Here is a 13,796-nt window from a genome sequence, read left to right as displayed (position 1 = left end):
CCAACAGCTGAAGGATGATAGTGATGGCACTCCATACACTATCAAGACATATGCTAAAGATAAAGCAACAGACGTTCTGCCAATGTAAATATCAAAGCAGTCAAAAAGCACCAGGGAAGGGAAGGGAAGGGAAGGGAAGGGAAGGGAAGGGAAGGGAAGGGAAGGGGAAAAGAAAACTGGCAACTGGTAAATATACAGATGCGGGATCTAATACATTAGCATCCAGCTCTCACAATAAGGAAGACTGCATAGAACTATTATGTAACAATAGAACTGTTGTGTAACATTTATTGGACTGGATCCAGATTGAGTGATCATTTGCTTTCATATCTTCCCTTCCCCCTTGCAGCATCCCCCCGGATTTGGGGAAGCATCCAAAACATTGCAAGATGTATGTGGAGGCCTGCAGAGGAGGATGAGCTTGTCCTCTAGAGGGACTATTCATAGAGCACAGGAAGTTGCTGTACAAAGAAAGGGAAAAGAAAATTATATTGCCTACAACTCATGCCATTCTGGATTCAAATAAATTACTTAGGCCACAATCCAATGCATCTTTTGAGGGAAGTAAGTCCTACAATTCCAATGTGTTTACTGATTCTACATTATCACTTAGATTTTTCACCTTCATCAGTTATGTAATCTTCTTGTAGATAGCATTCATTAACATGCATAGGGTTCTTCCCACAATTATAAATGTCAAGAGATGTATGCTATATGCAACATCACCCCAATTACATTTGGTCCATTTTTTCATACTAAATTGACTCTATGAGGCAACCTGGGTTTAAAAATTGGTAAGAAAATGTTTTGGTGCACTCTTGGACATATGTTGATTTTCACTTTGGACAGCTAGTGGCTGCTACTGAGTTTTTAATCTTTTTTGACTGCATGCCAAGTACAATTTGCCAGCTACAGCTGAATAGTAATACTAACTGCAACATTATAAGAATCTAGATTTGGCCCTGCTGTGTTTACAGCTTCAGAAGGTCCTTCTCTATTGGAAACACTTCCTATAACCAATAAGTCATATAAACGGTGTTTATAAATACTTATTACTGGGGAATAAATGATGCACACAGTGTTAAGCAGGAATGGAATAGGAAACTGGATTGTTTAAGAGGCTGCCATTTTAGTCTCTTTCCCTTATTCAGCAAAGCCTCTTTTTCTATGCCTTTTAGACTCACAAAGTCTCTCTAATAAGGTTTTGTCTAAGTCAGAAAACTGCTAGATGTGTAACACAGCTAAAACACTTGTGGAATGTGCATCTCCGGAAGTTGCAGGACTTACTTCTAATGCATAGGACTGCACTCTTGATCATGCTTTGATAAAACCCATTTAAATCATGACTAACACAATAGATCAACACAAAACATGACTCTATATCTAGCCCAACACATTTTGCAGAATTTAGAAGCTTCATTACGCTCTTCTAAATATTAAGCAATATATAAATATTGTTATATTTAACAGGAGCACCCAACACATCATGGTAGTAGAGTGAGCTATGGAGCTGACATGAGAGTCAACAATGATTTTAGATTATTTCAAAAGACATCTGAATGCAGTCAAATCAGAACTCTGGCAACCATAATTCTGCCCTCTAATGGCAGCCTGCAGGATAAAGAGACAGAAGGGAAGGACAAAAGAAAGACAAAGGAGATGAACCCGTGAATTTTGGATTCGGAGCAGAACCATTCAGCCCCAGACAGATTACCTATGAGGCAATGTGGCTTTTAACAAGAAAAAAAAAGTTGTGCCTTACATGAACAAGTAATTTTGTTTCATTTACTTTTCTGTTTTACTGATAAAACAGGCTGCACACACAGTTTCTTTTTATTTACTGTATTTTTCTGTCTATAAGATGCCCCCATGTATAGGATGCCCCCCCACTTTTCCTTCTTATCTCCAGCAAACAAGCTGCTGCTGCACACTCGTGCCGCTTTGCTGCCCCCCGCAGCACCTCGCCACCCCCACCCGCACTTGCCACCCCCCCACCCGGCGCACCAGCGGCCCCCCGTGTATAAGACACACCTTCATTTTTAAGTAAATGTTTTTAAGAAAAAGTAGCATCTTATACACAGAAAAATACAGTACATTTTCAGTTATGATCTCACTGATTGCCACCTATTATACATTTCCAAAAGATTATTATTCATTGAATTGTTCAAGATAAACTTAACATATGCAATCAGACTAGTTTCATCAAAGCATAGGAGCTTATAAAAGACCTTCCTAAATTCTGCCTTTCTGCAATTTTTGTGGAACTGGGGGGCAAAAAAAAAAGCATGCAATTTGGAAGTTAAATTCCTGAGCATTCAAAATCATCTTGCACACTTTTCTGTCTTTTTAGTTTTTTATAGTCTCTGTACATCACACACATGCATAATTACCAGCTGGTTTACTGGTGGTGATGTCACTACTGAAGCACTGGAGAAAGCACTGCCCTTCCAAAGGAGCAGTCAGCTCTGGCATGGACACCAAGCCAGTAAAGTTAGATGAACGTGGATGAAGTCAACAAGGCAGCAACCCTCCCTAATGATAGCAAGGGCCCACCAGCTCAGACAGGAGATGAGGCTGCAACTCCTTGGGTAGATCAAGCTGCTAACAGTCCCAAAAGTTCCAAGCCAGCCAACTGATATGAAAAGGCAATTATCTGAACTACCCAGGATGCAAATCTTTGGGAAGAAACTGGAAGCTATTTCTGCTGCTTTAACACAAAAGTAGTTACTGTGGGCAATGGATGAATTCAGACCAAGACCATATTCTTGTCAAACATCAAGGGTTTAGAGCTGATTCTAATGATAAGGATGGGAAAGAGAAGCAATATAATAACATTATTAAAGTGAAAGCTGTAAACTACTTTGGGCAGGAAGAATCACGGCCAAAGCGTAACTTTGCCCCTATGAAAAAAATCATGATGGAGGATCAACCCAGAGCACCCAGAGTGCACAGAGCTCACTGGTGTGACAAAGTGATGTAATCACCACTGAAAATGGTGCCTTCCATGACACTGAAGGGCTTAGACATGAAGAACAACAGACATGCTCTAGTTTTGCATGGGCAAGCGACTGAATGGGGCAACATATCTAATGCCACACAGGAATTAATAAGACGAGGGGGTCAGGAAAAAAATAGAGAATTAAATTAGTATGCTGGAATTGTGGAAAAGTAAACATGAATACATGAAGGCTTGAGTTCATGCTTGCAAAAAGAATGAAAGGGGAGAGGTACATGCTTGACCAGACATTGGATAGGGTCAAAAAGGCCCTCTCCTTACTTCTCCAGGGGGAGAGATTTGGGGGAATTCAAATGAAGACCTCAGAGATTGGGCAGGGACATATGAAGGTAGAGATTCCTTTAGACATCCTGGCCCCAAGCCATTCAGGGAATTGCATGTTATTGTTCAACACACTGAATTAGGCCCAGATGGCAACTGGCAGCCAACATAGACTGCACAGGACTGGTGTGACATGTTCACGAAAGCCAGTCCTTGTTAGCAGGTGTGCTACCCTATTCCGGAATAGCTGGATTTCAGAATTAATGGACTTCACTGGGAAAAGGTCAACCCAACACTTCATCTAAGTCAACCATCCCCAGGTTGGTGCCTTCCAGTTGTAAAACAGATACATTACAGTCAGCTTTATTTTTCCACATTTTAAAAATGTAGCATTTATCATCTCAGATGTATCATGCATTCAGAATTTATTCATTCTATTTTATGGTTCAGCCAATTTCAGTTTAACAGCATGTGTTTCCAGCCCCTTCCTCAAAAACATTAGATCTCACAAATCTAGGAAGGCATTATTTTTAAATAGAACTGAAACTACTGTGATATCTTTTATTTATTATAAACATAAGCAAATGTTTGTTACTGTACAATTATTCTGAGTTAAAACCAAAATAATGATGTTTAAAATGATTTATGCAATCAATTTTAATGGAACCATATCAGTAAATGTAAGCAAACTGAGTTGATATGACTCTAGGTGGCACAGATAATGCAGTTACTGTAAGAAATATACAATGTTCTGTTTCAGACATTACACTACCACAGCTTGGCAGACAGGGAATGCCCCCTCCTTATTCATTCTCCCTTTGCAAACCATGGTTTCAACTTGCAACTGTAGCTGTTTAATAAGCCATGGCTGTTTGCATGGATGTTCAGGCACAAGAAGCCAGATTTCATCAAACCACACAGCAGCTGTGTTATATGTCAAACCAATCCATTTGAAAATGAGAGGGATGTTAACATGTTTTAAGCAAGAATTTACATTCCAACATCTAAAGAACATTCAATTAATACTGTTAAGACCAATGCAATACTCTTGAGAGACAAACCTGACAGATCAGACAAACAACATTCAGCACTGCTTTGACGAATCATAGGAAAATCTTTTTGCTATCATTGTTCCAGAGCATGTACCTGCATACCTAGTTAGCTAAGGCCAACTTATGAGCAAGCACACCACTTGCTCATGGTGTATACTGTAATAACTTATAAATGGGACTGTGTAAAGTACAAAGAAAGAAATCCATGTTTAGGTTCCAATATAAATACATATACACATTTATTTCTTTGTCTCCAGTATGCTACCTTTTATAAATTTTCTCAGCTTTCATATTGAGAATCAACTTGACATGTCATGTTTTATAAAGGATATTAAAGAATATACTACATGTCCTTTAAAATGTAAATACTGCAATTTAATTTCTAGTTATGCAAAACATTTCAGTATATAATTCAAGAGGATTCAGTGAGAGCTTCTACTTGCTACGATCCCCATTTCTCATTAATGCCTCTGGGCAGGAACTGAAGATGGCAGCTGCAGGCTTCCCTCTATAAGTTTGCCCAGCCACAAAAAAGGAGGTAGAAAAGGGGGAAAAAGACTCATATTGTCATTTATTTTTGGTAAGCTGGGTTGATGGCTATAAAGAAAACAGCAGAGCGCTAGGGAGGGCAGCTGTAATGGCAGAGATCAAGGAAGCCAGGAGTTGGGAAGCCAGGAAGGAGCAACCTAATGATTTGGGAAGAATTGTGTTTGTATGTCTGAATGGACAGAAGTTGTGTGAATGTTAGAAAGAGAGGAAAAGGTTCAGCATGATTATGGAGGATATCCTTTAAAAAAGTCAATGTGGTATTTCCATGAGTTTCAAATGACAAACAATGTGTATGTACACGTACACACACACACACACAAACACACACGAGACAGTGTGGTGTAGTAGTTAAGGGCACAGGACTGGGACTCATGCAATCTGGGTTCTAGTCCCCACTCAGCCACGGAGCCAACTGGGTGACTTTGGACCAGTCACAGACTCTCAGCCCAGCCTACCTGACTAGGTTGTTTTTGTGGGCATAAGACTCAGAAGACGAGGAGAAAGAGCTGGAGAAGAATGATGCAAGACACTCTGAGTTTGTTATATGAAAAACAAATAAAATGACAAATGCATAGAGTACATATGTGGAAAATTGGATGAAAGATAGATGGCTGGTGTGTCTTTCTGTGTGGGGGAGAAGGGAGGGAGAGACTGAAAGTATAGGTAGTGATTCAGAGTGAGAGAGCAAAAGAAATAGGAAAAAAAGTCTGACTTCTGTGAAATTGTTTTCTACTGGCACTAAAAACCACAGATTTGAAGGAGCTGTTTAGTGTGCTGCATCCAACTCTTTCATGGCCTTGGCAAGGGGTGGCATAGAAATGTTTTAATTAATAAATAAATAAATAAATAAATAAATAAAATTTGCAATCCCTGTTTTTAATAGGATAGTTGTTATCGTTTGGGTAAGATATTTGTTGTTTAGTAGAATATTTGTCACAACTATCGATGCAGACAGGACACATCTTTTTTGGCTAGGAACCACACCCCAAATTTCAAAATGAATGTCAAGTATGCCAAAAGATCACCTGTACCCTTTATTATGATCAACACTAGGTTCACTAGGGGACTGTGTAGAATTCATGGATGGAGTGCATTCTGAACATGAAAACAGGGTGGCACTGATTCCCTCTATTACTTAGACGAACGCACAATATCACCTTCCTTTGAGCTAGCCCCACTTCTTTGGCATATGAAGAAAAGCTGGATCCAAGCAAGGCTGTAGGCTTGATTAATGGAAGCCATGTGACACTTGCAAGGAATTCAATGAAAGGAGGGTAAAGGCTTTACAGTCTCACAAACCTTGTAAACAGATGAGTTATACTTACAGAATTGTAGGCTAAGGCTCAGAAAGGCTAATAAGGCTGCCAAGGCCAACAAGAACAGAAAACGATTTCGGAAAAACATTATTATTCTTCCCCCTGCTACTTCTTCATGGTTTCAGCTTCATAGTCAAGATATTTCCTGTCCTGTCAACACAAACGCAAAACATTTGTTAGAAATAACACTCAATAAATTACATACTCAAAGAAATACCAAAGAGTTGAGAGAAAGTTGTAAAACTATCATATTCTGTATTTTCATCAAATCTTTGGTTTTGCTTCTTGATTTTTAATGTTTTTTAAGCTCAAGAGCTTTGGGGCCCTTTGAGACTGAAAGCTGGGGTTATGAACATTTTAATACGTAATGTTTTACAACAATAAATGGATTAATTTACAATTTTCTTTTGTTACATTATACCAATTGTATGTAATTGAAAATTAACATCCTAAAATGTTGAAGACAGTCCAGATACTTCAGCTGGTTCAGAATAGAGCTGCCAGGATGTTAACAGGGCCCAGCACGTATTTACATATAATGCCAGTCCTCTACTGTTTACACTGGCTGTCAGTTGAAGTCCAGGCCCAATTTAAGGTGCTGGTGATGACCTATAAAGCCCTAAACAGCTTGGGTCCTGAAGAAGTGCCTCCTTCCCTATGTGCCTTTCCGCCCCTTAAGAATTGAGGCAAAGATCCTTCTCTGGGAGCCCTCCTTGAAGGTGATTAGGAAGTTGGCTACCAGGAGAAGGGCCTTCAATGCAGTGGCACCCCAATTATGGAATATGCTCCCCAGAGAGGTTCTCCTGGTGCTGACGCTTTATTCTTTTTGATGCCAGACAACCTCCTTTTTATTTTCCTAATTATGTAATGTTTAATAAGTCTTAATGTGGGTTTTATTATACTGAATTGTTGGATACTGTGCTCCATTTTATTTGTGTTGCTTTTATTGTAAAACCATCCTGAGACACTAGTAGTTGGCCAGGTTATTAAAGCTTTAAATAAATAAAAATGAAACCCTAAAGAGTCACAGAGTATATGCACAAATTCTTTTCATAATGCTTTAAGTATCTTCCTTTTGTATGAGACACAAAACATTGCTTTGCATAATGTTCTTCAGAGTACACAGCTGTAAGATAATTCTTATTTAAATGTTTTTATAGTTACTAAGTGTATTATTTGATACTGACTTTCATCCATGTAGTAAAATAATGAGAAATACCTGCTGAATAATATTGCAATGAACGTTATTGACATCAATAAACAAAAGAGACCAAAATGACAGACTGACTTAATACTTTCAAGTTTATCTGGAGGGAAAAATATGTAATGCAACAGCTTAGTGAAAAAGACAGGAGCTATACCCTGAGTACAGAAGAAGGAAAAGTTCTACAATGTTCTGAACCAGGGGCCCTCATACTTTTTCAACAGGGGGCCAGTTGAAAGGTGGCGGCAGTGGGCACGGGCCAGTGAGGCGGTGGCAGGCATGGCAAGGCGCGGCAGAGGTGGCAGCAGGCACACATGAAGCGAGGCAGCGCTTGCTCGTCAGAGATCGTTTTCTCCAAGTGAGTCCAAAACCTCTGAGGTGGGCCGGATAAAGGGGAATGGTGGGCTGGAACCAGCCCACAGGCCGTAGTTTGAGGACCCGTGTTCTGAACGTTGCCCTGCTCAGGAGCAGAACTCATATGTGTGAGTCACAGAGGCTACAGAGGACACATAGCTTTCAACTGTCAGAGAGCATATAGATACAAAACAAGAAGGAAAGTACCAATAATACCAATTGACAGAATACAGAGAAAACAAAAATTAACAAAGTTTGGAACGTGAAATGAAATCATGATGTGCATTATTAGAAGAATATAGTCCATAAATTACCACCTATATCTTTCTAATAGAGGTAATCCCCTGTTGAGGGCAACCCTGTCCATGACATTTCATGTTTCAATTATACATTTATCCCCAAATATTCAACTTAGTTATGTTGAATAAAGCCATTACGAACTGTATCTGTCGTGCTCCTGATGGCTCTTGGCTGTTCCTATCCCCTCCCCGTGTCACTTGTTCATCTTACTTTGCCCTAAGAACAATTGTATGTTTTACCAAACACTTCAACTTCCTCCTCATTGCTTATACTCTTGCTTTCTGACATAACACATCCTCCTTCCCTGTATTCTCCTGAATTCCTTCTTGTGTAATTGCCCAAACCACTCTGCACATTAATCAACTAAGCTCCACCACAACTATGTTACTGTGGGCCTTTATTCCCTCTGAAGTATGCCCATGTCAACCCCATCAGAATATATGTATGTGTAGCATATGCCTGCGAACAAGTTCTTTGCATCTTTAAACCTCTCCAGTGATGTTCTGTTCACTGTGAGTTCACAGATTGATTCCTGTGAGTTTACCTTTGCAGTTGCTTCTTGGCTCCAGATTTGCAGCCTAATTTATGTTATGCACTCCATTTGCAGAAACTACTAGAAGATCTTTCCATGGGCCTATCACAATCTTAGAAAAATAGAATCAAAGAACAGTAGATGTGAAAGGGACCAAGAGCTGGTGGGTCCAACCCCATACTGAATGCAGGATTCCAAGTGAAAGCATTCATAAGTGATGGCAGTCCAGCTACGTTCTGAATGTTCCATGTAGAAGAATCCCACAAACTCCCACTGCTGCCCATGCAAGTTGCTCCTGCCTACAACCCATTCCCACCTTGTGTCCCTTCCTAACTGCATAGTTCACGTAAAATTTCCACCAAACTCTAGCAAGGTTCCATAGCTATGGTAAAGACATACAGAAATGCACAACACTAAGTTGTTCCAGAGAGCCCTATCAGCTTTCTTTCAACAGTAAATACCACAACAGGAAGGCAGCTTGTGGGCCTGTCCAGAGCAGATGTGGGAGGCAGCAGTTTTCACATCCAGCCATCATACAAAAACAGCGTTTGGTCACTTCTACGATGGTGCTGTATCATTTGAAACAACACATTGTTCCACCACTTTAGAACATCACCTTTCAACCAGGTGCCCACCAGATGTGTTAGACTAAAATCCTGTTATCCCTAGGCAATATGACTTTGGTGCCTGGTTGGAAAAGACGGCTTTAGAACATCAGCCTCCTGTCTCACACAGAGCATAAACACATTATTGCACTGAATTACTGCAACAGCTTAAATAGATTGATTAAAATGGCTTGTCTCCATAATAATCAATAGCACTCTTCAGTGTCTGCCTCCATGAAATTACTGTACTTATCTGGCATGAGAGATCAAAATGTTTGTAACTGCCACAACATGAATGAGTACAATCAACATGCGGAAGAAAGCCAAAGATATACACAACAGGCCAAACATAATATAACCCAATGCATTCAGTTACTGTAAAAGTGAAAGAGCTTTCCCAAGTTTCCAGAACACTACATCTTGAGAACAGTTGTTCCTTCTCATACAGATATACTGCAGAAAGGCTACATCAGCACTGGAATCAACAGGTTCTAACAGGTCTCCATTGCCTTTAAGGACAGTGAGCATAAATGCTATCATCATCACCATCTGTTTATTTATTGCATTTCTCTATCAACCAATAGCTGAACTCTCTGGAAGGGTTACAAGCTTAACTTTTTCAGGATACAAAACTTTAACCTAGTTATTCTTGTTATACACTAAGTTGTTCTTCCTAACACTTCGAAATTTTCCTGGTGAGATCCCTGATACTTTTGCATTGAATAATTTACTCTAATAAATGCTGATGAAACAAGAAACAGCCCATGTTAAAGCAGTAATTAACACCAAAGTGATACGATATAGATGGAAACCAACTGTAAATGATAAACTGTAGAAAAATGTGTTGCTTTCCTGATTTACACAAATGGCATTCATATTAAGATAACTAGGAAAACCCCACGGAGTAGCACATTGTTGCTAAGTTTGAAAATGTGAACATACATTGAGCTGGCATTCAAGCATCCTTATGTAACACAGTTTTATAAAAAATCCATTTTTTGACTTTTTAACTGAGTCGTCTCAGAACCACTATTACCTTTGAGAAATCTCATGTCAGAAGACAGGTGGAGGGGTAAAATTCTCTGTATTTTCAAAAAGTGAAAAAAGAAGGACCCTAGAAACTGCAGTCTGATATTAGTCCGGGAAAATCTGGTGCCAATCATAAGCAGCCAATCTATAAGTAAGGTTGAAAATAATGTAATGATTACAAGATGCCAATGTGGATTTGACAAGAACAAATCCTGACACACTAATCTGATGTCACTTTTTGATTTGGTAACCTGCTTGACAGACTGTGAGAATGCTATGGACATAATATATCTTAACTTCAATAAAGCTTCTTACAAAGTACTACATGAAATCATGATTAGTAGATTACCTGAAAGTGGGCTAGATGGAACAACCATTAGGAGGATCCACAGTTGGCTACAGAAATAGATTCAAAGAGTACTTATCAATTGCACCTTCTGTAACCAGGGAAATGTAACAATTGAGTTTCTACAAGTTTCAGTCCTGGGCCCAGTGCTCTTCCATATTTTTATTAAATATTTGGATGAGGAAGTGCAGGGAATGCTTACCAAATCAGCAGATGATATAAAATTGTCTGGGACAGCTAATACCCCAGAAGACAGTAACAAAATTTTAAGTGATCTTGACTGGTTGGAGTGCTGGGCTGAAAACAACAGAATGACTTTTAATAGGGATGAATGCCGAGTTCTTCACCTATGAAAAAATGCACTAGATGGAGGATACTTGGTTACAAGCAAGGAGGATTGTCAGCAATAAGATGTGGCAACAAAAAGGGCAAATGCTATTTTAATGCAAGTATCATTTCCAGATCACAGGGAGTACTAACACCCCTCTGTTTGGTTCTAGGCACCACAGTTTAAGAAAATGCAGACAAACTGGAAAGGGTTCAGAGGAGGGCAACAAAGATGATCAGGGGATCAGAAACAAAGTCCTATCAGGAGAGCCTGAAAGAACTGGGCATACTTACTCTTGAAGACAAAACTGAAGGGAGCTTTGATAGCATTCAAGTACTTGAAAGGTATTTGTAGCAAAGAAAAGGACTGGGATCTCTTTTTAATCATCCCAGGGTACTGGACACAGAATAATAAGCTCAAGTTTCAGAAAATCAAATTCTGGCTGAACATCAAGAAACAGTGAGAGCAATACAACAGTGGAACCACTTACCTATGTAGGTCATGGGCTCTCCCAGACTGGAGACATTCAAGATGCAGCTAGAAAGACATCTACTAGAGATACTTTCACCCAGACTCCTGCACTGAGTAGCAGGTTGGACCCAGGTGCTTTATTGGCCCCTTTCAACTCTACTATACTATGGTTTTATGATCCCTACATAACTGCCTAGTGGAATTAGTGGGTATCAGAATGTTGGGTTCCTTGTCATAATAGTGTTTGACCATCCTATGCACTAAGAAGCAGCTCTAACTGCTGGCAGTTCCATTGGTGATAGCTCATACTACTTGGCATCTTTTTTGTAATTCTCACTGGGTCATAAACTCATCAGTGGACACAAGTATGTTCACAGACAGGAGCATGAGGACTGGGATACATATTGACCAGTCTTAAGTACCACTTTTTAAATTATGCAGAGAGATAAAGTCAACCAAATGTCTTGAGAAAAATGATGATGTCCATACATTTCCACATGTTCTCCCCTGCTGAGGGTTCATAGTCTTGAATTACTTCTTGACTAAGTAAACAAATGTGCAAAATTACAATTTCTATTGCACATAAATCCAGATCCTTTTTCCCTCTCATACACTGAAAGTGTGCATTAAACTTTGCCTGTTTTGTCCTAAGTATCTTTGCCTTGTTTTATTTATGAAAATAAAGTATACAGTACACTATAAATAAACAACATTTGCACACAATGTACATAATAATACACACTAGGGCATAAACAGTCTACAAAAATTGTGTGTGTGTGTTTATTTCTGTTGCCACGGGCCCTTAAAATAAACTATAGTACAAATTCTTCATAACCAGGAAAAAAGTGTATCCCGAGGAATAAATATTCTTGGATCAAGCACAGCAGACTACAATATATCCCTGAAGTCATGGCATTCATCACTATGGGCTATGAAATTTCAGGAAAAGATAAGCAGAACACAGATTTATAAGCTTTTAATGTGGCCAACACTGTCAGACATGTGGGGGAAGGTAGACTGCAGCATCTCAAAAAGCAAAAATAATGGTAAACCCTTACCTTCATGCCTATTTTATCCAAATGCATGAGGAATGCACATTTTATACCAACCATTGCATTTATTCCATACGTTAACATAAAAGTAATTATTTAAGACACTGCGTTTGACACAAAGGTAGAATTAATAAGCAAACCAGTTAGGAGCTTATTTTCTTGAGAAATACATCTGAATTTTATTTCAGATGATAGAAAACCTCCCCAAGGTTTGAAGAACATTTCTGGTGCAAAATTTTAAGATATTGTTTAGAAGCTGCAACTAATACATCACTAGATTCAATTTCTGCCTCTTAAAAATATGTTCTACATACTTCACAGAACTGATAGGTTTGTGAGGAACTATGCTTATGGACATATGGACATATTCCAACATTCTCCCTTCTTTTTCAGCCAAAGAACCTGAGGTAGTTCGCATTACACATGACTTTCACCTCTTTGTGCACTGTTTCTGACCTGTGCAACAGTTTCGGTCTTGCGCCAAGTTTGTTTTCTAGAGTTTTTTCCCACCTCTCTTTCACATAGACCTTAGAAAAGCAAATGTATGCTTTATATTTTCACATGAAAATCTAAAGCAGTTGTCATTTCTATATGTTAATAATCCAAAACCCAGAAGTTTTACACAAATTAGTTGCTTAGCTTCCCCAGGAAAGCTCATTATTGAGACTCTTATTTAGATTTCAGAACTAAGGAGCTCAGTAAATCTATGCTTCATCAGGTATGACAGGCAGCTAAGTTGATCTTGATGCAAACACGTTAAAAAGTACTCAGGAACACTAGAAGACAGCTTAGGAAAGGTGGGCAAAAGATACTATATGCAAAGGAATTAAATTTGAATTACAGCTCCCTAAGCTCCATATTATTGCGGTCACTCCATTCTCTAGATAATAATATGGATCCCAGAAAGATATCTGCCTCAGATAGTGATCCTTTCACTTATTATCAAAAATTAAGTAAGATATAACATGTAAAGAAAGGCAGGTTGCATAACTGTAACTGTCATTCTTTGAGTGGTCATTTGTGCATTCACCTATTTATATAACTGGAGGAGGGGGGGGAATGACAAAAATTCTAGGCTTAGCTAGAGGAACCTTCCCAAACATGGCACTGCGCAGGAGCAGCACCCATTTGTGTGTTGCACAGAGACCACAATGAAGAACTGTAGATTATCTTTCTCTTGCAAATTGCATCCTATTACTGATGAATGTGAGCAAAGATTATATTAACCCATGTTCAAAATTTGGTTCAACTGCCAGAAGCTAATAAATTGCTTCAGGTGCAAGATGTAAGCTCCTTCAGAACTGTAAAGTTAAATAAAGAATCAACTTCTTCCAACTGTAAAGACATACAGCTGGAAACAATGTGTTGCAACTAATGGACA

The 13,796-nt window shown here is 39.0% G+C and overlaps 1 protein-coding gene across 4 annotated transcripts in view; it reads right to left on the bottom strand.

The window, feature by feature from the left end:
• PXYLP1 (2-phosphoxylose phosphatase 1) overlaps positions 1-13,796 on the bottom strand; it is a 67,532-nt gene that overhangs the window by 39,017 nt on the left and 14,719 nt on the right. For all 4 annotated transcript variants that reach the window (XM_044432806.1, XM_044432807.1, XM_044432808.1 and 1 more), the window contains one exon: positions 6,204-6,344. In XM_044432806.1, coding sequence (XP_044288741.1) covers positions 6,204-6,282 — 79 coding nt within the window. In that variant the 5' untranslated portion in view covers positions 6,283-6,344. The remainder of the gene's footprint in view (positions 1-6,203; positions 6,345-13,796) is intronic.

This window comes from Varanus komodoensis, unplaced genomic scaffold, assembly GCF_004798865.1.
Source record: "Varanus komodoensis strain SLA01 unplaced genomic scaffold, ASM479886v1 scaffold25, whole genome shotgun sequence".
Classification (NCBI taxonomy): domain Eukaryota; kingdom Metazoa; phylum Chordata; class Lepidosauria; order Squamata; family Varanidae; genus Varanus; species Varanus komodoensis.
This window is presented reverse-complemented; position numbering and strand designations above follow the sequence as displayed.